The following is a 25,244-nucleotide window of genomic DNA, read 5'->3' as shown; positions in this document are numbered from 1 at the left end:
CACTTATCTCTCTTGTAGCGTTCAATGTGATGGTGGCCTGAGTTCACATTTGACTCTACATGAGGCCGACCTTGAGATATGTTCTTTTGGCTCCGACAGATGTCGACACGAGCCTATGTTCTTTGGAGCCAGGACATTTTCTTTTGGATGCATTATTTGCCATTTGAGGAGCATAGTTTTTGGATATATGGCTCGACATTCAGATGCATCTATGATATATTCCAGTCTTGGCCTACACGATGATTCTTTTATGCCAAGACCATTTGACATTATGGCCAGGAGTTTCGAGCTTCTTCGATGGATACCTTTTGTGCTAGATTTACACTGTGGTCATGAGGATGGGTTTACGAGTTTCCCTTTTGACCCTAGAGCTACTATCTCTTTGGAGTCTAGCTTTCCTTTTGATCCAAGAGCTACCATTACTTTGGCTTCAGAGTTGAGCTTTCCTTTTGATCCAGGAGCTACCATTACTTCGGCTACGGAGTTGAGCTTTCCTTTTGACCCAGGAGCTACTACCATTGTAGCTTTTTGATGGTTCGGGATGTATACCATACATATCCCCTAGATCCTGGAGGATACTTGCCTAGCTTCATCATCAACAATGGTTTCTTATCCTCTCCACTTGCACCAGATTATCATGGGACCATTGCCTTGTATTTTGCATACCTCATATTTCCTTTAGTCCAAGCGGTTGCATAGATAGCTTCATCATCGATGGGAACCCTTTATCCTTTCCATTTGACCCTAGGGGTCTAGCCACTTGTATATGTCTTTTCTTTGCACAACCACCCTTCGATTTCGAGGGGATGGTTTGTAATGAAGTAGATTTGGTTACACATGCACATGGGGAATGGGGCCTAGGCAATTGGGCTTAGGGACATTTACATGTATACTTTTTTTTTTGGGAGGGGGGGGCTTGGGCTATATTAGTCATAGGGCTTATGGACATTATACCCTTTTGATCATATTCATTCTATAGACATTCATGTCTTCTTGGTGCTCATGCCCAAGCTTCCATGGCCTTCTTCTTGGCTATTGCCCTAGGATGGTGACCCACACCCATGTTGTCACTCCATGCTTTGAGTGGCCCAACCCTAGCCTCTTGCACCCACCCCCACAAATGCTAAATCATTATGTGATGGAGGGGGAGCACATGTATCCCGCATACCTAGCACCCACAACATTGCAGGGGCAAGACTTGAATAGTATGTCTAAATGACCACCTATGCAATGCTATCACTACGCTGGACCTCACCGAATAGGTGAATGTCTGGTGAAGAAAGGGATGGCGAGTACTCATGTGACTCCCTTGTGCACAAGTCGTAGGATCGACCACATGTACAAGGATTTCCCATTGAGAATGTGTGTACTTGGAAAGAAAAATGAAGCTAAACCAAGTACCATCATTAACTTGTTGAGCGTACGCAATGGCTTCATCCACACAGTGCCTCTCAACGCAGTCACGCGAATGCAAAGTAGGAGGAAAGCTGCAGCTCATGCTACTGCCTCTGAAATATCTACTTCACAGAAGCAGGGAACCCCAGAACAAGCAAGGATCTTGTCTTCTAAGGAAGTTCCTGTGCAAACACATGCACCCGAAAGAAAAAGGCCACAAAGATCGGCAAGGGAGATAGCAAGGATCTTGTCTTCTAAGGAAGTTCCTGTGCAAACACATGCAAACACATGCACCCGAAAGAAAAAGGCCACAAAGATCGGCAAGGGAGATAGCTGTGTTACTATAAAATTTGGATCCGACGAGGGGACCACTACAAACATGTCATCTTTCTCATCTGAGAAAGAGAAGATATTGCCATCCTCTCCTCGAAAACAAGGGAGCAAATAGACCCCAATTGTCTACCCAAGAGGTTGGCTCAATATCCAAACCCAAATTGAAGAGAAAGGTAGGTTGAAAGCTACTCATGAGCCCAATTGGGAATCATATTTCATATCCACATAGATGCTTCTGCTTTCGCAATTGATTGTGTACTGGGTCAACTTGGAGAACATAACAGGGACTTCCCTGTTAGCTTTGCCAGCTCGCTAGTTAAACGAACCAGAACAAAATTATACCACCACAGAAAGAGAAGGGTTGGCCATGGTCTATAGAGTTAAAAAGTATCGTCATTACCTTTTGGCAACCAAATTTGTTTTCTTTGCAGAACCATCAGGCGCTTCTTTATCTGGTGAATAAACCTTGCACCACACAGGTAGAATCACCAAATGTCTCCTAATTTTACTAGAGGTTAATTTTATTATCACAATACACAAGTTCTCAATACGTGCTGGCCGACCACATGTCACGCATTCCTAATGGAGAACTGCCAGTAAGAGTTGATGATGACTTGCTAGATGGTCCCCTATTCCAACTATGCTTGATTCCTAAAAATGGGGAGAGGAAGTTGCACATTTCCTAACTAATGGCTCACCCACCGAAGCATCGATCAATAAGGATCGATCAAGACGCCCTATTAAGAAGGTGGCCCCCTATCAATTGATGGTGGGGAAATTGTACAAACAAGAAAAAGACGGAATAATGAGAAGACGCCGTGAGGATGAATACGTATCTATTTTGAAACAAGTCCACTCTCGGGTTGCAAGCAAACACTTCGCAAAAATAAATACCACTGCTCGAAAGATTCTCTTGGCAAGCTTATGGTGTCCAACCTTGTTTAGAGACACGGCTAAATATGTCAAATGATGTGATAAATGCCAATGGATCACAATTCCGCACAATAAGGACGGGATGCCTCTCTATCTTGTAATGTCCTTGCAACCATTTGAGAAATGGGGCATCGATTCCATCGGTCCCATTAGCTCGATTGCTGCCAGACACACCCAAGCCCAGTATATCATAGCGACAACGGATTACTGCACAAAATGGGTCGAAGCTTGAGCCATGCAAGGTCCATGGCTACATTTCTTTATGAGTGTGCAATCACTCGATTGGGTGTCCTCTTGAGCTTGTCAGTGACAATGGCACCTGAGGTGATACGATTCTTGCTAGAAGAATTCTTGGTCACACATCATTAATCTTCACCCTATTATCCCCAAGCTAATGGGCAAGCAAAAAGCACTAACAAAACTCTATGTGCCATCACCAAGACTGTAGAGGCGAGTCACAACAACTAGGAACTTAAGTTTTCAGCTACACTATGGGCTTATCGCACAATATACAAAGTTGCCATTAACACCACACCATTTAGCTTACATATAGAATTGAAGCGGTCATGCCTATGGAATTCTTGGTACCAAGCTTACTGCGGTACAAGAAAGGCTCACTAGCAATGTTATGAGTGATCGACTCCTTGAGCTCGAGAAACTCGACGAGACGCGTCTAAGAGCTATGTATGGTATGATTGTAGAGAAACCAAGGTGCAAGCAATGGTTTGATGACCAACTCAAAGACAAAGAGATGAATGGGGGGGACATGGTCCTTCTTTATAGCACAAAAGATCACAAAAAGAAGCTTAAATACGTTTTACTAAGAGTATGAGTAATTGTCAAGTGTTTCTTGATCCCATGCTTCTTGCAATAGTACGCATTGAATCCAATGATGTACTCTCCACCCCAGTATGTCTGTAACTTCTGTAGCTTCTTTCTCGTCTCATTCTCGAACAACTTTTGTCATAATTTGAACTTTTCAAAAGCATTTGCCTGATCCCAAAGAATATACACCGCAACTTCCTACTAAATTCATTGATTAGAAGTATAAATTAGAAAGACTCACCTCGTGTAGTGCTAAACATCTTACCACAAAGGTCAGCATGTACACGCTCTACAGGAAACTTAGCTCTATTATTGCTGATAACTCAGATATATTGTTGCACCTTGTATCTCTCCCAACAACATTGTTGCTAGCATCTAAGATGACTAGACTAGCCCGATCAAAGTGAACCCTCTGGCTGTGTGATGGCTGTAAACAAAGAGCAGGTTCCTCTATCTGCTAGTACACAAAGGACATCTGATAACCCATCATTACTTGACACACAATAGATAGTACATGTGCCTTTTGCAAGGTTTTTGGCACCGCCACTTAGGGTTGAATGCCTGTACCCAATACTTAATCATGCTCCTAGAGACTGGTATTAGATCACTAGAGTTGGTAGCTCTGGAGAGGTTATACGGATACATGATCAAAGTCAAAGATACGGACTGCCGTGAATAGCATGGGAAGCAAGATCATGCTAAATCAAGGCAACAACACGCCACTAAAAGCAAAATTCTCACCACTGGATGTGGATCTGAGGGCATGGTTCTGAAAATGGGGAGTCAAAAGACTCCTCGATCCCATCCAAAGAGATGAAACACGCACAGATCCAACTACAATTATTGGAGACCTTACAGCAGAGATGGCAAATATCCTAGACTCGAGACCGTCATAGTTCAAGTACTATTGCACATACACCAGTAAGTACTAGATTACATATACTCAGGACCCAGGCCACACTCGTAAATCCACACTCCCATCCCAATCCATGCACAACGATCTATTACCCTATTCATTGCTCAATCACACCAACTTGATATTGAAATGGGATCCGGGGAGACCGTCCAAAGAGTGCTTGACTTGGCACCAACGGTTACTCCAACTGCAGATTCACACAGGTACTCCAAGGGCTGGTTCATGCAGTTACTCCAGGGATGTATCAATCAATCTCCAACTCCTCCAAACTAGTCTTCACATCCCCACGGCATTATGCACCTTCATAGCTAACATTCTTGAACTATTGGCAACACCTTATGGTGCCCCAAAGCACCAGCTACATAGCACTTGAGCCATAGGATCCCACCTAGAATAAAATATATTGGATACAGACGCATCCTCACTCATATCTAGCAGGGTAATTGCGGGTAAGATCATCAGCAAATAGAAATGCAAGAGTTTTTTTGGCGATAGGATCTGCCAAAAGCACTTAAAAGTGCATCCAAGCTAAGCTCTAGAATGATTCAAATAAGATCTTCCTCAACATAAATGGCAAGGTGCTACACTAATGTGATGTTTTCAAATCAATCCCTCATGTTACATCTCCAAAAAAGTGTCCTATACATGGCGTGTAGCTTTCAGATGACTCATCACAACAGTTTGATCTCCAATCACAATGGCTACAAAATTGATTGCAAACTGTCTTTTTCCCTCTTATGTTCTGTTGATTCAATATGATCTCTTTGGGTAAAATTGCTTAACCTAGATAAACCCTTCTTGGCTTAAGGATTCAACGTTTGGATCATTGACAGCCATACACAGCGAGTCCACGTGTGCAGCCTGTCCAACAACTGGACAAAATACCTTCATAGAAATCCTCCCGCACAAGGCAATTTGAACCTCTAACAAGAGGCCTTTGCTGATTCTATCCTCAATACAAAAGCTGTAGCCAAATGATTGACACGCCCTAGAATAATTGACCACACATGGGTGTATTTATTAGGGAACATTCAGATAGCCGACTTCTCACTGTACCCAAGTAACACATCTTTCTTTGCATCATTGGATGTATTTATTAGGGAACATTCAGATAGCCGACTTCTCACTGTACCCAAGTAACACATCTTTCTTTGCATCATTGGATGTCCTGTGACACCCAATACCCATCTGTAATATACCCTATTTCATTTGAGGAAGAATTTTGTTGCAATGTCCTGTATCCCCGACCAAAAATGAATACGCAGTAGCGCCAGCATCAGTTTACCAACTATATCCTAGCTTCTTCCATGCTAGTGATTTTGTAACATTGGGAATGTCTTTTATCCTGAATAAAAGTAAATACCCTAGTGCCGGCATCAGTTTACCAACTATATCCTAGCTTCTTCCATGTGATTTGTTTCACAGTCATTGCCTCCACCGTGTTTGCATACTCCTGCATGTCAACATCTGCATAGATGTTAGACATACAGACATAAGCTGCACCGTCCTTTTCATCTAAGCCCACTGCATGTTCAAAGGCCTGTCTTCCAACCTCCACATTGCCCCACTTTCGACAAGCACCCAACACTGTATGCCACACCACAAGAAGATCAGGATGGAATGGCATCTTTTTGATCAGAGCTACTGCCTTATCCAGCTGGCCTGCACGGCCAAGGAGATCAACCATGCAGCTTTGGTGCTCAAAAGTTGGGATGATGCCATAGTCTTTGCTCATGGCCTCAAAATACCTCTGGCCCTTTTCCACTAGACCTGCATGACTGCATGCATTAAGAACGCTAACGAATGTGATCAGATTTGGCTTTATACCTTCTCCTACCATTCTGTCAAAGATATGAAAAATATTTTCACTTTCTCCGAGCTGGGCATATCCTGCAATTAGTGCATTCCATGAGACCACGTTTCGAACTGGAAGCTTCTCAAACACTTCTTGGGCTTTAGCCATTGAGCCACATTTAGCATACATATCAACCAAGGTGCTGCCAACAAGGAGGTCTCTTTCCAACCCTTTTCTGGCAATCTCTGCATGTAATTCTCGGCCCTTGTCTGTGGCTCCTAAGTTGCCACAAGCTTTCAAGCTGCAAACAAATGTGGCAGCATTTGGAGAAATCCCCTCCCGCTGCATCTGTTCCAAACAATTCAGTGCTTCCTCACCATGCCCATATTCGGCATATCCTGCAATCAGTGCAGTCCATGAGACTACATTTCGAATTGGAAGCTGGTCAAACACTTCTTGGGCTTTTGCAAGCAAGCCACATTTAGCATACATATCAACCAGGGTGCTGCCAACAAGGAGGTCCCTTTCCAACCCTTTACTGGCAGTCTTAGCATGCAATTCTTGGCCCTTGTCTGTCGCTCCTATGCTGCCACAAGCTTTCAAGCTGCAAACAAACGTGACAGCATTTGGAGAGACACCCTCATGTTGCATCTGTTCGAAGCACTGCAGCGCTTCCTCACCATGCCCACGTTCAGCATATCCTGCGATTAAAGCAGTCCATGATACTACATTTCGAACTGGAAGTTTGTCAAACACTTCCTGTGCTTCTACTAGCGAGCCACATTTAGCATACAAATCAACCAAGGTGCTTCCAACAAGAAGGTCTCTCTCAAACCCTTTTCTGACAATCTCAGCATGTAATTCTCGGCCCTTTTCTGTGGCTCCTATGCTGACACAAGCTTTCAAGCTGCAAACAAAGGTGGCAGCATCTGGAGAGACACCCTCGTCTTGCATTTGTTTGAAACAGTCCAATGCTTTCTCACCAGGCCCATGTTCAGCATACCCTGCGATTAGTGCGTTCCACGAGACCACATTTCGAACTGGAAGCTGGTCAAGGACTTCCTGGGATTTTGCAAGCAAGCCACATTTTGCATACATATCAACCAAGGTGCTGCCAACAAGAAGGTCTCTTTCCAACCCTTTTCTAGCAATCTCAGCATGTAATTCTCGGCCCTTATCAGAGGCTCTAATAATTCCACAAGCTTTCAAGCTGCAAAGAAAGGTGACAGCATTTGGATAGACACCCTCACGTTGCATCTGTTCAAAACAATTCAGTGCTTCCTCACCACGCCCGTGTTCGGCATATCCTGTGATTAGTGTAGTCCATGATACCACATTTCTGATTGGAAGCTTGTCAAATACTTCATGTGCTTTTGCAAGCGAACCACATTTGGCATACATACTGACCAAGGTGTTGCCAAGAAGCGGGTCCTTTTCCAGCAATCTCTTTCTGGCAATCTCATTATGAAGTTCTCGGCCACTTTCCAGATCTTTCAGATTGGCACAAGCCCTCAATAGAGGCACAAATGTATACCCATTAGGATGTACAGTATCGTCCTCCTGCATTTTCTGGTAAAGGATGAGAGCATGCTGTGATTCCCCACATTTGACATAACCTGTGAGGAGAGCATTCCAGGAGCAGTCATTCCGATACACTAACCTGTCAAAAACCTGTTGGGCATCACACATGTTTCCAACTTCCACCAACATTGAGACGAGGTAATTACCAAGTGATGTATGAGCTTCCAGGCCCCTTTTTCGCATGTAGGCATGCAAGCGCCTTGTATATGCTAGGTTTCTTTGCTTTCTGCACTTGTGCAAGATGTAAACAAAGTCTTCAATTGAAGGCATCATCCCTTCTTCCAAAGAGGTGAGTGCCTGCTCTAAGCTGAGCATCTTCCAACCACCACCAAGGTTGTTGTCGCTCTTCTTCTTTTTCACTTCTTCTTGTGCCATGTCCATCCCCTTGATGACCCAAGGCTCTTCTGTTCTCTGCAGTGTTAGCATGTCTTCTTTGACCCAATTTGGATTGTATGGGCCATACATCAATGACGACCCTTTGGCAAGCTTGTGCTTGAAATCTGGGGCGCTTGGGTTTGTCTGCAACACAAGAAAAGGACTCAACAATCTAAATGAGAGGGCGCCTTGTGCAAAAAGAGGAAGGAAATAGCACACTCACTTACTTTTCTGTTCAGGTTGTCCCAACACTGGGAGGGATCCCTGAGGTACTCCTTCCATGAACGCTCGGTGTGTGTTCTTGATAGTGTTAAGCTATCTGCTGCTACTAACTGCGCTGGGCAGGGGGCGAAGATTTCCATCTCCGCATTACGATAGGGCTGCAGGGGTTTTAGGTAGCGTTAGTGTCCTAAGAAAAAAATTGTGTCAAGCATATTGTAATGTAGCTGCAGCTTGGCAAGTTCGCGTTGTTAAAGATGCCCTCACAAGCCCAGACAACCATATTTTGTCCGGTCAGGGCGGACAGCCGAAGGACATGGGCGCCCAAGTGGGGCCGCCCGTCCGCCCCCGGCCCCAAGCGAAATAAAAAGTGCTAATACTTTCATTTCCAAAATAATAAATTACTATTAAAGAAACTATCCAAAAGTAGAAGGTTTTTTTTGTCACATTTGCATATTTTGAGGCTTTCATTTTTTTTTCTTCTGGCAAAGGAGGATAGTATCGAAGGATTTTTTGTGCGGGGGCGAGGTTCGAAACCGGACAAGTCAATGTAGCCCTTTGGCTCTGAAGTGGAGACTTTCAACTTTAATAAAGTTCTCAAATTACACTAAACCTCGGTATTTTTCTTTCACTGAGTAACTTTCTCTTATGTTTTGCACACCCATGTTTGCCCTTGATCAAGCCCAACCAAGTACACGATTCACCATCATTTCTCTTGTTGTGGCAACCAAAGTGTTCTTTTTGGCTTGATACTAATATATTTGCATGGAAACAACATTAAGAAACTACCATCAAAACATAAACTAGAATGTTTGGGTACCCTTATCCTCTTGATTTCTTGCACCTATGCGTTGTCAACTTACTTTGAAAGAACGTGTGTCCTTCCGTTCACGTATAAACATCTTGAATGAAGATGGACACTGCAACCCATACCATTTCTGCAACACGTCTTCTTCGTATGCGTGTCTTTCACAAGTTTACACAAATAGCTTATAGATCTCAAACGAGCATGAACATCAAGCCTATGATTATATTCGACGTGAGGAATCGATGGACATTAATAGAGATCTCAGAGAACATCACAAGGTAGATAATTCCAAATGTATCACCACATTTGAATGTGGGTTACATGCCATTCATCAAGTCATAGGATTTTCATGCTCGTTTGTGTGAGTGAAGTTTTAAAAAAAATCATACATAAAGTATGGCGAGGAGTTGGCATAGTCCTCCCTAAAATTTTATAAACATAGGAGAACGTACCTTTCCCCAATTTCCCACAAATAGCACTTTCGACATCGAAAGTGGACCAAAACACCTTCAGTGTTGAAGGCAGCCATTAGTCTTACGTATTGATTCATGATACAAAACTCATTTTTAAATGTGGTAATGAATTTGTAATTTTCTAATTTGCGAGGTACTTTTGAATCCCCATTAAACATAATAACAGGCTTCAAGCTCATCGATTGCGAATGTCAGTCTAGCATTGCTTTCAAATTCATGTCCATTCAAGCATTTCAAATATGCTCTACACTACACGAAGTATGCTACCCAAGTGAAATGGCAAAGGCTCTCTTTTTATAAGGGAGGCATGGCTCACAGGAAAAAATGAGAAGTCAACGCCTAGAAACTATCCATTGTGACATGAAAACCCAGGGGATCTGCATAAGGCATGGGTATGTTATCTACCATTGTGAAAATAGCCTCTAGATCCATGTTGTCATTCACATTTAGCCAGTGTGTGAGAGCGATCTACTTTTTTTTGATGCATCCATGTCTACAAGCTTGCCCCTGGGTATCTCTTTTAGATTCCAATGCATGTTATCTTATCTTCCATGCGAAAAATAGGAGGATCGTCTTGCAAGCGACAGATCTCTCAGTCCTTCTTGATAAAGTGTGCCATAATGGCATAGATATGCTCAATCATCCATTCAGCCCTCGCTGATGAGTCAGGCAGAGAATCTACAGCATCACGTTGGGCACTAGAATTGGGCATCATCTTTGATGTGATCTTGGCCTAGTCGTCGACGGGGTTCTTGGTGGCATGGTGGTGTCTACAGAGAGCTTATGCTCAGAAAGGGAGGCACTCTTATAAGATATTGGGCAACCAAGGGGTGCCAATTAGGTACACCTATGAGGAGGTGGAGGCTGCCCCACTGATGGATTCCGCTTGAGATTGGGCGTTGGTGCATTCGTGAACTGTTTTCAAGGGTGTTTTACCGGATGGCACATAGATAGCAGTAAAGAGATAGAAGGAAGAGGCCTTGAAAAGATTGCCGAACCAAGGCGCAAAGGAATTCAGGGCAGATGTGAGCATCATAGGTAAGATCCGTCACCTGAATCTGGTGAGGCTCTTGGGGTTCTGCGAGGAAGGGGATGCGCACAAGATGCTGGTGTACGAGTTCACAATTCTGTGCTTTCTCGGCCTGCCCTGCAGTTAAAGCGTAAAAAAGGGTATTTTTTAGCAGTTTTTCTTAAGTCATCATGAGCCACGTGGATGCACCCCCCTTGCTTGCTTTTGTGTAAGGGTGTTAGGTTACCCAAGGTAAAAACGGATTTAGCATCTAAACTCTCTCTCTCTCTCTCTCTCTCTCTCTCTCTCTCTCTCTATATATATATATATATATATATATATAATGTCTTCTCTGATGATGGCGGAGCTCTGCAAGCCCAAGGAATTACTAGTGATCTTCTTGTATGCATAGACTATATATATAGTATAATGTCTTCTCTGATGATGGCGGAGCTCTGCAAGCCCAAGGAATTAGTAGTGATCTTCTTGCATGCATAGACTATATATATATATATATATATAGTGTCTTCTCCGATGATGGCGGAGCTCTGCAAGCCCAAGGAATTAGTAGTGATCTTCTTGCATGCATAGACTATAACATATTTATCCCATATACATTGATATACAAGTAGTCAACAACCCTACAACTACCCTATGCTTCTCTTTTTATCCCTAGATGAGTCATTCTAGTTGTGGGTAGTTGTGGGGTAGTTTATCACCCTATCTAACACCTAGAGGAGTTAAAAGGTTTTCAATTATTTTCGAGCTGTGGTTGTAGGTTGTGGTTTGTAGAGGGGATGTCATCTAGAGGAGCTTTTCAACTCTTTTCTCGTGGTTGTGCAGCTACTTTGTCATACTCTTATTTTTCACCAACTTTCACTCGTGTATCCCCTAACATGTGTTGTTATGAAATCAAACGCCAATTTAGGTTGCCAAAACTAGCTACTAGGAATAATTACCAAAAACAAGCACCAACGTAGGTTGCCAAACTAGTTACTAGAAATAACTACCAAAAACAAGCACCAATTCTTATCACACCAAGGACATCTTCTACTTCGGATTTTTAAGTACCAATTGCTAATTCTAGTTGCTAGCTTTAATTGTCAAAATGATAACAACTTTAAGTTGGCCAATCACTAGTCCCTATATTAAAAATAGCTATCAATATAAACTACTAGTTAAAAACCTCAAATTTAGGTTCTAGTCACCTATTTTCCATCAGTATAAACTACTAGTCAAAAACCACAAATTTACTAGTCATCAATTGCGTCCATTCCAAGTTTTATTTACCATCACATTTAGCCACTTTGAAAAAATCAATGGTGATTTTATTTCCCTCCTCATAGTGGACTTTAGTGCTATATCTCTACTATTCTCTCTTCCTCCCACTTCTCCTCCCTTAGCCTCCCTCCACTGAAAAAACCAATCCACTCCAAAGTCACTTTTTCTCCCCCTTCCCCTCTGTGTTATGTTCTTATAGTAGAAAATAGCTTAATCTTCTAAACTCTTTTCTCATAGCTAGAAATATTTTGATCTTCTTAAAAGTCCTTAAAACCTCATGTATAGAATTTTATTTTTAGCCTTTTGTGCTTAGCTAGAGTATAAATCTACTCCGAAGTTTCCCACTAAGCTCCATAGAAGCTGAATCTTGCAAAAAAGTGGAAATACTTATAGTGAATCCATAGCCATGTAAGGTTGTAGCTTAAACCCACCAAGGAAGCTATAGACCTATTAATAGAGTAGATTGAACCATAGAAGATAGTAAAATTATGTAGCCTGTCGAGCTCTAGAGAGTGTAGAGGAGCTAATAGCCTAAATCAATCTCCAGTAAATGTCTATTAGAATGAAGAAATATTTTATCAAAATAAATCTTAAAAATAAGTGTGTCATATTTGGCAAGCATTTCTTAAGACGAACAAAATGATGTTTCATAAGCATTCTCTCTCTCTCTCTCTCTCTCTCTCTCTCTCTCTCTCTCTCTCTCTCCCTCCCAAGTCAACTTTCCAAGTTAAGAGCTTACCTTAGCCTTGCCAAAGCATGTGCCCTTGGGCCATACTTTAGAGCTGCAAATTGCAAGTTTCTGATATGGGTGCGCTAGCTCATCCATTGCATCCTGTCACACACATTTTTACTTGCTCTTCAAGGTCTTCTTCTTTTAGACATCTGCTTCTGGTTTATTCTTTTTTAGGGGCTATTGCAGCCTTTGAGGCTTGCGCCTTAGGCTCTTTCTCTACTGGCTTGAAGTTGAACCCTGTATTATCTACTTGTTGGGAGCCTTCGATGTTCCTTTGTCTTGGCTTGGATCCTTGTGATGGCATTAAGGAGGACTGCATGAATAAGTCCTCCTTGTATCTTTGACAAGCTAAATCTTTGAAGTGGTAAAACATGCTTTTGCCCCCGAAGGGGAAATTGTCACTTTGTTGGGATAATCCTTGCAAGCTTGTTAATATTTGCACTTATAGAGCAGTGTGCCACTGTAAGGAATTACATCGGGGTTTGAAATGGGATTCGAAGTGCTTGGAGTACTCTGGGGATTTGGTGCAGGGTCTTTGTAGAGGGCACTCCACAATGCGGTGTGGACCTTTGGTGGTCTACTTACCATATTGCGGTCTCTTGATCTTTGTTGTTGGTTGTATTTTTTTAGTGAGTATTTTCAATCGAGTGCTTTTTTGGTGTTTAGGCAAGCGGATTCTCTCTCTACACTTCTTGTATCCGTCTACTCCTCTCCCTCTATTGTCATGCACGTTGCGACTCACAGTGATAGTAGAGGAGAGGAGTAGATGAATACAAGAGAACTACACACATTGCGACTAATTGACAACTATCATTGCAACTCATTTACAAAGTCACCATATTATGATCTTAAACTTCCATTATATTCCTAAGAAAACTTAAAAGGCCACATCATCTCTCTACTGTCACGCCGCACATTGCGACTCATGGTGACAGTAGAGGAGAGGAGTAGATGGATATAAGAGCACTACACACATTGCAACTCATTTACAAATATCATTGCAACTCATTTACAAAGTCACTATATTATGATCTTAAACTTCCATTATATTCCTAAGCAAACTTACAAGGCCACAGCATTACATGACAAACACCTACTACGACATGACACTATAATTGCTACTTCTTCACAAAGACACTATATGAAAGCATTTTGGGCCTCAACTATTATCTTGGCCTTTTCCATCTACCCTAACTGGCGAATGAAGGTGGCAACTTCAGCTCTAAGAGCATCCTCATTTGCCTCTTCAATGATGCCAAAAGCTCTCCATATCTCAAGGCTGTTGTTGCTTTCACCACTAGCATGTTCTTATCTGTAAGGTCTACCGCTTGGCCTGTTTTGAGCTTCTTGGCCTGTTTTGAGCTTCTTGTAGAGCACATGCACTTCAGACATTTTTGTCCATGCTTCTATAACGGCATTCGATTTAGGTTCCTTTTCTTTGAGGTGCATGAAAGATTTAAGAGCTTTACTTAAGATGCTTGCAAACGTAGTAGTATTAGAGGGATTGCTAGATGAAGCCATGACAAAGGACTTTAAAAAGAGCCTATTGCAATATGAAGATATAAGGGGAGGGTGGTGTGGGATGTGTCTAGAAGAAGAGTATTGGAACATGGCAATCTCTACTACATTTATAACTTTCAAATGAATAAAAAATACTTTTTTGAGCACTAGAATTCTTACTTTAAGCATAAGAATAACTACTTTAAGCACAAATATTATTTTAATGTCTGGGTCAAACTCTCTCTCTCTCTCTTTCACTCACTCTCTCATGTCGTTGAGATCTCACACCAATTGCTCCATCTCTCTCAAAAAACACTGCCATGGAAGAAGTAAAAAAATTGCCATTGATATAATATGAGCGAACAACAATAATGTCTAAAACCAATATAATTCTGTCATTACAAGCTAGTGAAATACATGAGTAGTACAAACGCCGGCTGGTGCCGGTGGAAGAAGGAAGGTGGTATGGGGTAGGGAGCTCTACCAAATGGTGCAGGTGTGCGGGTGGGAATAGCGGCCTCACAAGATCAAGCCATGGTGCCCATGATGAGAGAACTGCAAAAGAACCCACAAGGGATGTATGTGGCATGAGATGTCGATATTGGGGCTCCATTGGAACACCAGTCCCCATGATGAGGTAACTGCAAAAGAACCCACAAGGGATGAATATGGCATGACATGTCAATATTGGGGCTCCATTGGAACACCAGGTGGCCATGACGAGGCACTTAACTGTGTTGGGTTCATGGGTACTAGGAGGAGTGGAGGATATTGTGCCCCCATGTCCATCTACTTCTCCCATCGAGCGTACTCATTGACCTCATCCCTGAAAAATTGGTTACCCAAATCATCATGCAAAGAGGTAGGTGGTCGCAGGCATGAACTAAGGCACACCTCGTTGCTCTCCACGGCTAGTGTCCTCCTGCATGCTCTAGCCATGGTCCCAATACTAGGCAAAGTAATCTAGGATTGCATCCCGCGAGATCGGTGAACGTCTCGACGACGAGTAACCACTTGTACCATAGTACAAGCTCACAATTGGCATATATATAAATGGACGACAATGTTTAAGACAATAACTATAGAACAATTTCACTACTCAAATTGAGCTATAATTACCTTGTGAAAGGCTCGCTACGCTTAACAGTATTTTAGATGGGATTCCCGTCCGCATCCAATTGGTATGGCGAGGTTTCCTCCTGTGGTTTCGGGTCCAAGAAGATATCATCGGCCACCTCGAAACCTGAACAATCTGCAGTTACCACACCTCCCTACTTGTCATACTTTGGACGACTAGACATACTCTCACTGGTGTGCGTGAAGATAGCGATGACCAAAACAGAGACCTACGTGCACACACTCGTAAGTATGTTAGGGAGAGAAATCATTGAGCTTCACTTTAATAAAAACCAGAGAATCCTATGCTCACCTCTTCTTGGCCATCTTCTGACATGACATACAGATATCATAGGAAGCGCAAGAACAAAGCCTTCGCAATGTGAAGTTCCAAGTTCCTGCCTCCTGCACACAACAATCCCCAGCTGCTCCGCATGTAGTCTGCACACCATAGTATCGTCGGCTTGTATGAACTCTGCAGCAAGCGTAAAAGCCGACTCCACAAGCACCTCCCTAAAACATTCCATTGAGGAACCACAACACATCCTTGCTGTTATATGTACATTATGTGTGCTATGTTATAGGCACATTATGTGTGCATATACTAGGAGGCTAACCCACATTAGGCTTGTGAGCATGGGAGCATGGGAACAAGCTCTAGTGGAGCATGGGTTAGGACTAACCTTAAGGATTAAGGTTAGGGTCAGGCATCCAAGGGTCACACATGGGGAATGGAAAGTCAAGAGTCACTTGAGGGCCCTCCTATATAATAGGGGCATGGGGCACACTCAAGGAGGCTTGGGGGCTTGCAGGATTATGCTATGGTCTCTTGTGTAGGGGTCCATATCTATTCATCTACCATTTCACACTATAGCTACATGCTATTGGATTGGAGTTATACCTCTTGATGGTATGGGACATCAAGGTAGAGGTATGATGTATTTCATTTATAATTCATGTGTGCATCCCTTGGGCTCGGGGGTGGTTGGGTGGTTGAGTTTATGCCTGATTTATGCATGTTTATGTATAACAATTATCTAGAGAGATCTTAGGGTTTTAACAGTGGTATCAGAGCAATCTTTATTTAATTATTGTTGATTTTTTTAGTAAATTTAATATTTATTAATAAAAATATTATTTTATTTATTTGTGTTGATGAATTGCACGTGGATCATCGATATGGTGATTGGAACGTGTGTTACTACAATTCAATGGACGAATTGACGTTACGGGGGAATTTCGTGAAGAGTTAAATGCTTTTTTTTTCTATTTTTAATATTTTAAAATAAGCATTAATGGAATTTTTTACAAAAATACCACATATTTTATGGTGGATATTTGTGGTAGAATGGATTCCCCAAATTTCTAGAATTTTTAATATTTTTTTCTATTTTTAAAGGAATTTTTGGAGCATTTTTATGATTTAAAATATATTTTTATACATTTTTGCGGGTTTTTTTCCGCGGGAATGCGATCAAAATTCTGTCAATTTTCTACTAAAATTCAGTAGGGGACAGCGTGTTGATGCATGAAATGCTCTCCCGTGTGCGTGGGGTCCTCTCCGCCTCTCAAATCTGATTTTTCCTTCTTTTTTCCATGAGAAATTCTCTTGAAAATGATTTTTTAAACATTAATCATAATTAATGTTAATTATGATTAAGTTTTGTTTAATTAAAAAACTTTAATCAATGATTAAAGATAATCCCCTCTTAACAGAGAGAGAGAGGGGAGGAAAGAGAATGGAAGGGAGATGAAGGAGAGGAAAGAGGGGAGAAGAAGGAGAGGAGGGAGTTTTTTTTTACTCCCTCCCTCTCTCCTTCCTTGCGCGCGCAGACGGCGGGGGTGAACAGCCGGCAAAAAAAAAACGCCCCCCCTTAATAAAATCAAAAGGTTGTAAGCTAATAAAAAAGCTTATTTTATTTTTTTTTTATTTTTTTAAAAAAAGAGTTTTTTATTATTTAAAAAAAGCTTTTGATAATATTTCAAAAAAAAGCTTGAAAAAAGCCTGAAAACTAGTGAGAAATTATGGGATTTGAGGAAAAATCTCTGAATTTTTTTTGGAAAATTCTTCTTGAAACTTTTTGGCTTTTCATCTTCTGGAAAACCTTTGGCTTTTCGTTTTCCTAAAACCTTTTGGCTTTCCGAATTCCGGAAAAACATTTGACCTTCCATATTCCGGAAACTTTTGACCTTTCACACATTCCAATTTTTTTTGTCTTTTCATTTTCCCAAAACTTTTGGCTTTCCGTATTCCAGGAAAACCATTGGAATTTGGAAATTTTTTGACCATTCGTATTCTAAAATGCGTTCGGGGTAATTTAAAAATTTCAAAAAATTCCTAAAAATTAGTGAAAAATTAGACAAAGGTTATTTTAAATTTTGGAAAAATGTGGGGTTGGTGTTTGGCATGTGGTGTGTCCATTCGGGTGCCCGTGATCATTCAAATTCCTTTAAAATATATTTTTTGACCGAGAAAATTAAAAAATCCATTAAAATTAAAAATTTTCATTGGATTTGAGAATTGTCGGGCGGAATTGGAAATTTCGTGAATGATGGGATTCTCAAGAAAAATTAGGAATATTCTGAAATTATTTTAGAAATCCTAAAAATTGGTATTTTTAAAATATCAATGGTATTTTGGAAAATTAAATTGTTAAAAAATTTCTGAAAAAATATAGGTTTGGAATGCCATAAGATAGATTTGGTGGAATTCAAAATTATTATATTTTGAGGCCCTATAAAATTAGAAAAAATTATGAAAAAAAATATGAGAATTCTTTTTCTCGAGAATTTAATATTTTCGAGGGTTATTTAATGTTGAGGTATGTTTTCTCGTGCTGACATTAGATAGATGCGGGTTATTCGCATATTATTAATACGATTATACCTCGTATTAATGGATATTTATGTTTGGATTAATTCTAAACGAGTATTCATGATTTTTTACCATTGTTTAGTCATTCTTTTTGGACATGTTCCTTAATTTCTTTTAATGGCTATAATCTAAGTTCAAAGTGTTTTTCACCTTTGACACTTTTCCATGATAATTTATTTTGCACTTTTTTAAGTGTGGTTTGTGCTTAATTTCTTAAGCCTAAGACAAATTCTATCATGGGTTAGTTGATCGGTTTGTTTTGGTGGATATTTTCCAAGTTTTATATGGACTCATCAGGTTCTGCCTAGATCACTTGTGTCTAGGGGTTTTTAATTGAGTGCTACACACATGTGTTTCACTTACTTACTTTTTGGAGTTTTGCTTGAACGACACAATGTTCATATACTCCGGATTGATGAGTTGGCCACCAATTTTAATGCGTCTTTTGGCATGATTAATGTCCATTAGATGGTATGCATTGATTTTTATGATCAACTATGGTTTTTATGGATTCGAGGAGCTTCTATGCTTTTATCCATGGTTTTATAAGGATCTTTTGATCTTTTGGATAATATCATGTGCTTTGAAGGTAGCATTTGCCTTCGCTTTTTACACATAATTTTGGAGTATATTGCTTGTACTCTTGTACATATTCCAACTTGGATACCTAGTTGCTTATATATCTAGGTGAGTTATTTTTCTACCCTAACTTTATTGTGTTTTGGGCAGTTATCATTAGAAAGGCGCCAATAATTCAATTTCTTTTCTAATGATGTACTCAGAAGGAGTTATTCCTTGATGTAGTCTCAAGTATATAGAGACAGGTTTAGTATGTGAAAGTCTGGATAAGGCCATCTTATTCCTTTTATACAGGATTTTATTCATATTTCCTAGACGACATACTAGGGAGTTTCAAATTGTTAAGGTATGTATGGGTGGTATCATGGTGGTATGGGACGCTAGTGATCCCTCACATATATTATCTTATGGGATAATTTGGGCTCAAGATTGTTGCTTTGCTTACATCACTTAGCATGTTATCCTCAACATTCAAAGACAATCTCATTTTCTAAATTCACTAGAAGTTATAGTGTGGGCATTCTCTAGATAAACGTATTTTATCTATAGCCTGCATGTTTTGATGAGGGTAATCTCGTCGGCATTTTCACTTGTTGAAATCTCTTTCTTTAGAGTTCAAACAAGTTTATGTTGTTGTGTTCGGATAAGGAAATTTGGATTCTTCCTTTGTTGGCATTTCTTTCTCTAGTTCCGTACTTTAGGTGATTTATATAGTCAACCTGATTGTTTACGGATGGACATATGTGACTCATCGAGACGTTGATGACTCTCTATGTTGATATGGGTAACTCGAGACGTCAATTATTCCATATGTAGATGTGGGTATATCGGGGCGCCGATGAATCCCTGGTTTCTGTTGTTATAATGCCATGTTTTCCTACTTTATTCCGAACGGTTTACAATGAGAAAGTTACTTTGAATGTGAATTGCTCTGATCATCCGCAGTTTGATGGGCAAATAGAGCGTATAAATCAGATTATAGTGTATATGCTTCGTGCATATGTCTATAGAAAATCATCATATTGGAAAAAATATCTTCTAATGATGGAATTTGCCTATAACAGTTTTAAATATACGGCTATTGGTTTTTAGTTCGTGAATACTTATGTATGGGTATTAACCCAGGGCAGCTATTGATGTCAGTCTTAAGGACATCGAGCTTGATGCATCGAGGGATTTCTTGTAAGATATGTAGGAAATGCTGACCGAAGCTTGGGATTCTATCAGGAGTGCTCAAGATAGGGCACGGTTTTATGCTGATAGGGGACGCTCATCTCGGTCTTTTGAACCAGGAGCGTTGGTTTATTTTAATGTTCCTAAAGATTTTCAGACTTTGTCAATGGGAAAATGCTCGAATTTATCTCCTAGATATTGTGGTCCATTTTCGAGTTATACATCGGATTGGCACGGTTGCGTTTGAACTTAAAACTACCTCCACATGTTAGAGTTCATCCAGTCTTTCATATCAATAGGTTGAAAGGGAAACTGGGAGGTGAGGATAACACAGTTACTCCTCAAGAACTCGTTGAAGTCGATTATTTATAATATGTTCCACATGAACCTGATAAGGTACTTGAATTCAGGGAAAGGAAACTTTGTAGTTGACTAATCCTTGAGGTTAAAATTAGGTGGAAAGATAGGGAAATAGGGGATTCGACTTGGGAGAGTCGGTTGAGATTGTTCAACGCAGTTCTCCTTCTTTTCATTGCAAGAGTGCAATGTTTTGAGAGAGGGGAAGTATGTTATATGTACATTATGTGTGCTATGTTATAGGCACATTATGTGTGCATATACTAGGAGGCTAACCCACATTAGGCTTGTGAGCATGGAGCATGGGAGCATGGGAACAAGCTCTAGCGGAGCATGGGTTAGGACTAACCTTAAGGATTAAGGTTAGGGTCAGGCATCCAAGGGTCACACATGTCACTTGAGGGCCCTCCTATATAATAGGGACATGGGGCACACTCAAGGAGGCTTGGGGGCTTGGAGGCTTATGCTATGGTCTCTTGTGTAGGGGTCCATATCTATTCATCTACCATTTCACACTATAGCTACATGCTATTGGATTGGAGTTATACCTCTTGATGGTATGGGACATCAAGGTAGAGGTATGATGTATTTCATTTATAATTCATGTGTGCATCCCTTGGGCTCGGGGGTGGTTGGGTGGTTGAGTTTATGCCTGATTTATGCATGTTTATGCATAACAATTATCTAGAGATATCTTAGGGTTTTAACACTTGCGGAGACATGGATCTGTAGGAAAATCGGCCCACACCAAGCACGCAAGCCTCCAAGGCTATCGAAGGCGTCTATGCTTCCCCACCTCATTAGAGATTCCATGAATCGTTGCAATACTACAAGACTCTTAGAACAACAAAGCATATAAGGCTATAGAAGGCGTCTATGCTTCCCCACCTCATTAGAGATTCCATGAATCATTGCAATACTACAAGAATCTTAGAACAACAAAGCATATAAGACGAGTGCAAACACTATAATGATGAATGGAGAGAGTCACTAGCACGCATGAGAGATCGTACCTGTGTTTTTGCTTTCCAAAAGCACGAGATGGAGGTGATCAATGTTGGAGCTCAAAACCAAGTGCAGGGAGTCCACCACAATGGGACGATAGTCTTCATTTAGACAACACCAAATACATGTTATTACTGTTGATGAAAAAATGAGCTAATGAATGTTTAAACATGTTAAGTTCACTTACCAGATCCCAAGAGGTCCACCTTGTCTTCTTTTAAACTCTCGGACCCCTGCCCTTTGCTCTCACCATGTGAAGGGGTCACCTGCTCTTCGCCCTATGCATGGGACTGCTACTCATCATCATGCTCTTCACCCTTGGAATGGCTATCCTCAGATTCCTCATCAATGTCATCCCCTTCCCACTCTAGTCGGGACCTTTTTTTGGGCGTTGGTGTCTTGGTTGTGGACGATGGCGGCTCCTCATTTGCAGATTTCTTACCCTTTTTCTTCTGGGGGGTGATTGCTACTCGGTGGTAGGCTTCTTGTGCTTTCTAGATACTACATTCAACCAACATTAGAACTTTAAATTCCCAAAAAACAACCTTCATACTTCATACAAATTAAATAATGTACACAATGAAACACTCTGAAACTGCTCTACCTCCTATGGAGGAAACTCCCCCTCTAGGTAGTCTAACCACCATGGTAAAATTATCCATGTGTCTTTGCCCCGAATCTCATCGATCCACTCTTTGGGGTCCAATCATGTCTCCTCTGCCTCAGATAGCATCCAAACTTTGAAGGGTGCTCGGGAATGTATACCCGATTAGATACACTACTCTCCACCACTTGATACAGAAACATTAAAGAAGTCTAAGAAACCAATATAATAAGAATAATAACTTCTCCACCATGTAAGGCGAAAAAAAAGAGTTGTGCTACTTCATACCTTTACAAGATGCACCGTGTTGTGCACGGCAGGTGTGGTTGCTGGGGTCAGGATCCAAGGTGGCATGTATTTGTACTTTCCACCTTACGAATGCCTTCTCAAAATGATACTTCCTATAAGATTTCAAGGCATTCGTGATACCTATCCCAAAGTCCACTATGGCTCTCTCGTGCATGCCGACTACATCACGTGAGTCCACCTCCAACATTGCGCACAATTGTAGTGTGTACTCAGTTTCAAAATCAAAACTTGCTTTGAGAAAGAGGCACACACACACCTTGAAAACTAATGACACGAGTGCCACGGGAAGATTTAGCCACTTGGATCTATTAGGTTCCCGATGAGTAAGCACTTTCTAGGCCCATGCATGATCAGCGTCATTGAACTTTGATAACAATTATTCATGTGTTGTTGTGTTCGGCACATTAATGGTAGTGACCTTGAAAATTTTACATGCATTTTAAACAAGGTAAATGATGACATATAAATGTTTGTTCATTTCATACACAAAAAAACAATGTACAATCCACTTACTTATTGATCACATGCGCAACACCAACAAGAACTCCGCCTCCTCCTCAAGGAATCGAACCACTCTGCAATTCACCTTGGGAATCCTCCCTCTTTCAACTTGATTGGTATTCACCCATTCTTGCCAAGATTTGTGTCCATGGTTGCCATCCCAAACAACAAGCATCTTCCCAACCATCCTTCAATCTCCTCTAGTATCATGTCAAACTCACCTAACAACGATAGGTTGTGACCGGGTGCACTTCGACGGATGAATGGAAGGGGTGCTTTGCCAGGGAATCCCTCAAAGGCAATGAATATCGCCATTGTCAATTGGTATGTGTGCTCTCCTCGATGCTTCTAATTAACCCCTCAATGGAATCCACGTTCGTGCGAAATGCCAGGTTTGTAGGGAGGTGACAAAGTGGCACTCTAGAAAGGCGGTTTTGGTTATCGACCAAGTGGTCCTCCACCCAATTTGTGGAGATGTGTCAATCAACCACTTGGTTGAAACTCTCTTTTATACAGAATCCTCTTCTTCTATAATCATGGCACTACTATTGGCCACATGATTGTCGGCAGGCGTTGAAGAACCAACCCCCATAGTCAACCACAATTGAGAGGTGTTTATTACCTCGCTTGATGTGGCCACTTGTGACATGCCCCATGTCATGTGATAGTGAGATCTCATCTTGTGATCCGGTGAATCCCTCGATTGCAAATGAGTGCGTGGAGGCATTTTTTCTTGAATAGTTCTTAAATTGATTAGGCAACCATATTTAAGAATAGTTCTTAAATTAGTCTTTAATCATGATTAATTATTGATCCAAGACATCCATTCTTTCAAATAAGATGTGATGCAACTCTGTAAATTAGCATTGCATTAAATATGCACATAGTAATTATTATGCCATTTATATTAATCACAAGAAGATTACCTTGAGAATTTGAATGATTGAATCAACTTGGGTTGTGGAATGTGTAGTTGTAATGTAGAGAACCTTTAATCCATCACTGGCACTCTTTATACACCATCGGATTCTCCAACTAATGGATTGATGTGTTGGGGATGGGCTGAGGAAGAGAGAGAAAGAGTTAGGGACAAGAGGAGAGCAAGTTGAGGGAAGAGAGGGACAAGAGAACGTTGAGGGGCGAGGAGAGGGCGTTGAGGTGCAAGAGAGAGAGCATTGAGGAGAGGACATTGAGGGCAAGAGGGCAAGAGGGGGCATTGGGGGGGCGAGAGAGGGGCGTTGAGGGCAAGATGTTGGCGCTACTTCATAATGCCAACTTCTTCGATGTAGTAATAATGTTGGCACTACTTCATAATGCCAACTTCTTTAATGTGTTTGTCGAGTTTTTTATAGCTTAATGATGATTATGTTTTTTGATGTTCATCTTGTAAACCATGATGAGGGAGAGAGAGTAGAGAAAGAGGAGAGATATGAGGGAGAGAGAAGATGCGAGAGAGAGATAGAGGAGTGATGGAGAGAGAAGAGGGGAGATAATGTAGGAATGCTAATTTTTGGATATATATATATATATATAATATTTATATTAAAGTAATATTTTTTAAATTAAATTTTAAAAAAAAATAATAATTGATTTAAAACGGTTGAATTAAAAATGGCCAACTTATTTAAGGGTGTTAATCACCATTCAATACTTGTGTAATCCCTAACTATTGTGACATTCTTTCTTATTCTTGTGTACGTCTTTTTTGTTCCTCTTTATAAGCTGTGCAATCACATTCCCATCTTCTAAGAAGAATAGAAGTTTCAACAATGGATGAGTTCTCGTGAGTGCAAAGTTTTTACAGGAATAATTAGCTCCCCACTCATTCTATGGATTGCAAGCCATAGTAAATATTGGGTCCCGGGTTGCTGCATAAATCTATCCTCTTTCTTCTTCCACTACTTCTTCTATTGTGACTGCTCTAGCTGCTGCAGATTGGGGTGGAACTCTTTCTGGGAAGGAGTTTTGAGACTACTCTGAACAGAGGAAAATGGCTGAGCTGGAGTTCTCTTGGGATTGCCCTGATTTTGACGAGATGGACCCTTACTGATACGAAGGGGTTGGTCTTTGCACTCTCGGTCCTTGACTTCCCTGTCCCCTTGACATGGTAGGAGTCGGGCAGTCTTTCAACTGGTGACCAAAACCCTGACATCCCCAAAACACCGGTTCTCACTTCTGAGCTCATCCCTCAGAATCCTTGAAAGAGGTGGGGCTCCTGAGAAAGTGTTCTATGGGAAGGGTCTTCCTTCACTTCTCAATCTCCCAGTATCTTGATTTTGATTTGGGCCTTGCTGCCTCTTTGGGGGTGGAAAGTTTGAAGTACTTCCCGGGGTTTGGAATCTTTTAAAGTTAGAGGGTGCAGGCTTCAACGGAATCTTAACAACAAAGGCTTTGGTAAAGTCCTTTGCCATTCTTACAGCTTCAGCCACCATTGAGACATGTTTGGCATTCTTCACTAAGGTGTCCAATGGCTCGTTCATTCCTCGAATGAATCTAGCCATCAGCTGCTCTTCATCCAATTGTGGGGAATATTTCAGGAGAAGGACAAA

The 25,244-nt window shown here is 41.1% G+C and overlaps 1 protein-coding gene across 1 annotated transcript; it reads right to left on the bottom strand.

Moving 5' to 3' along the window:
• Window positions 1-4,994: 4,994 nt before the first annotated feature.
• Window positions 4,995-8,634, bottom strand: LOC147616392 (pentatricopeptide repeat-containing protein At2g33680-like). Its single transcript, XM_086777458.1, has 2 exons — window positions 8,381-8,634; window positions 4,995-8,297 (listed from the first exon to the last, which is right to left on the bottom strand). Exons 1-2 carry the CDS (start codon window positions 8,513-8,515, stop codon window positions 5,784-5,786), a joined length of 2,649 nt encoding a protein of 882 aa, XP_086633584.1. The 5' UTR covers window positions 8,516-8,634; the 3' UTR covers window positions 4,995-5,783.
• Window positions 8,635-25,244: the final 16,610 nt, after the last annotated feature.

The sequence above is a fragment of the Cibotium barometz genome, chromosome 38 (genome assembly GCF_041138505.1).
Source record: "Cibotium barometz isolate CiBa-2024 chromosome 38, ASM4113850v1, whole genome shotgun sequence".
NCBI classification, from domain to species: domain Eukaryota; kingdom Viridiplantae; phylum Streptophyta; class Polypodiopsida; order Cyatheales; family Cibotiaceae; genus Cibotium; species Cibotium barometz.
The sequence above is the reverse complement of the archived record's forward strand: the minus strand, read 5'-3'. Positions and strand labels throughout refer to the sequence as shown.

Coding starts and splice junctions, on each gene's coding strand:
- LOC147616392 (XM_086777458.1), bottom strand. CDS start 8,515: ATGGAAATCTTCGCCCCCTGCCCAGCGCAGTTAGTAGCAGCAGATAGC. Junction 8,298..8,380: donor GGGACAACCTGAACAGAAAA/GTAAGTGAGTGT, acceptor CTTGTGTTGCAG/ACAAACCCAAGCGCCCCAGA.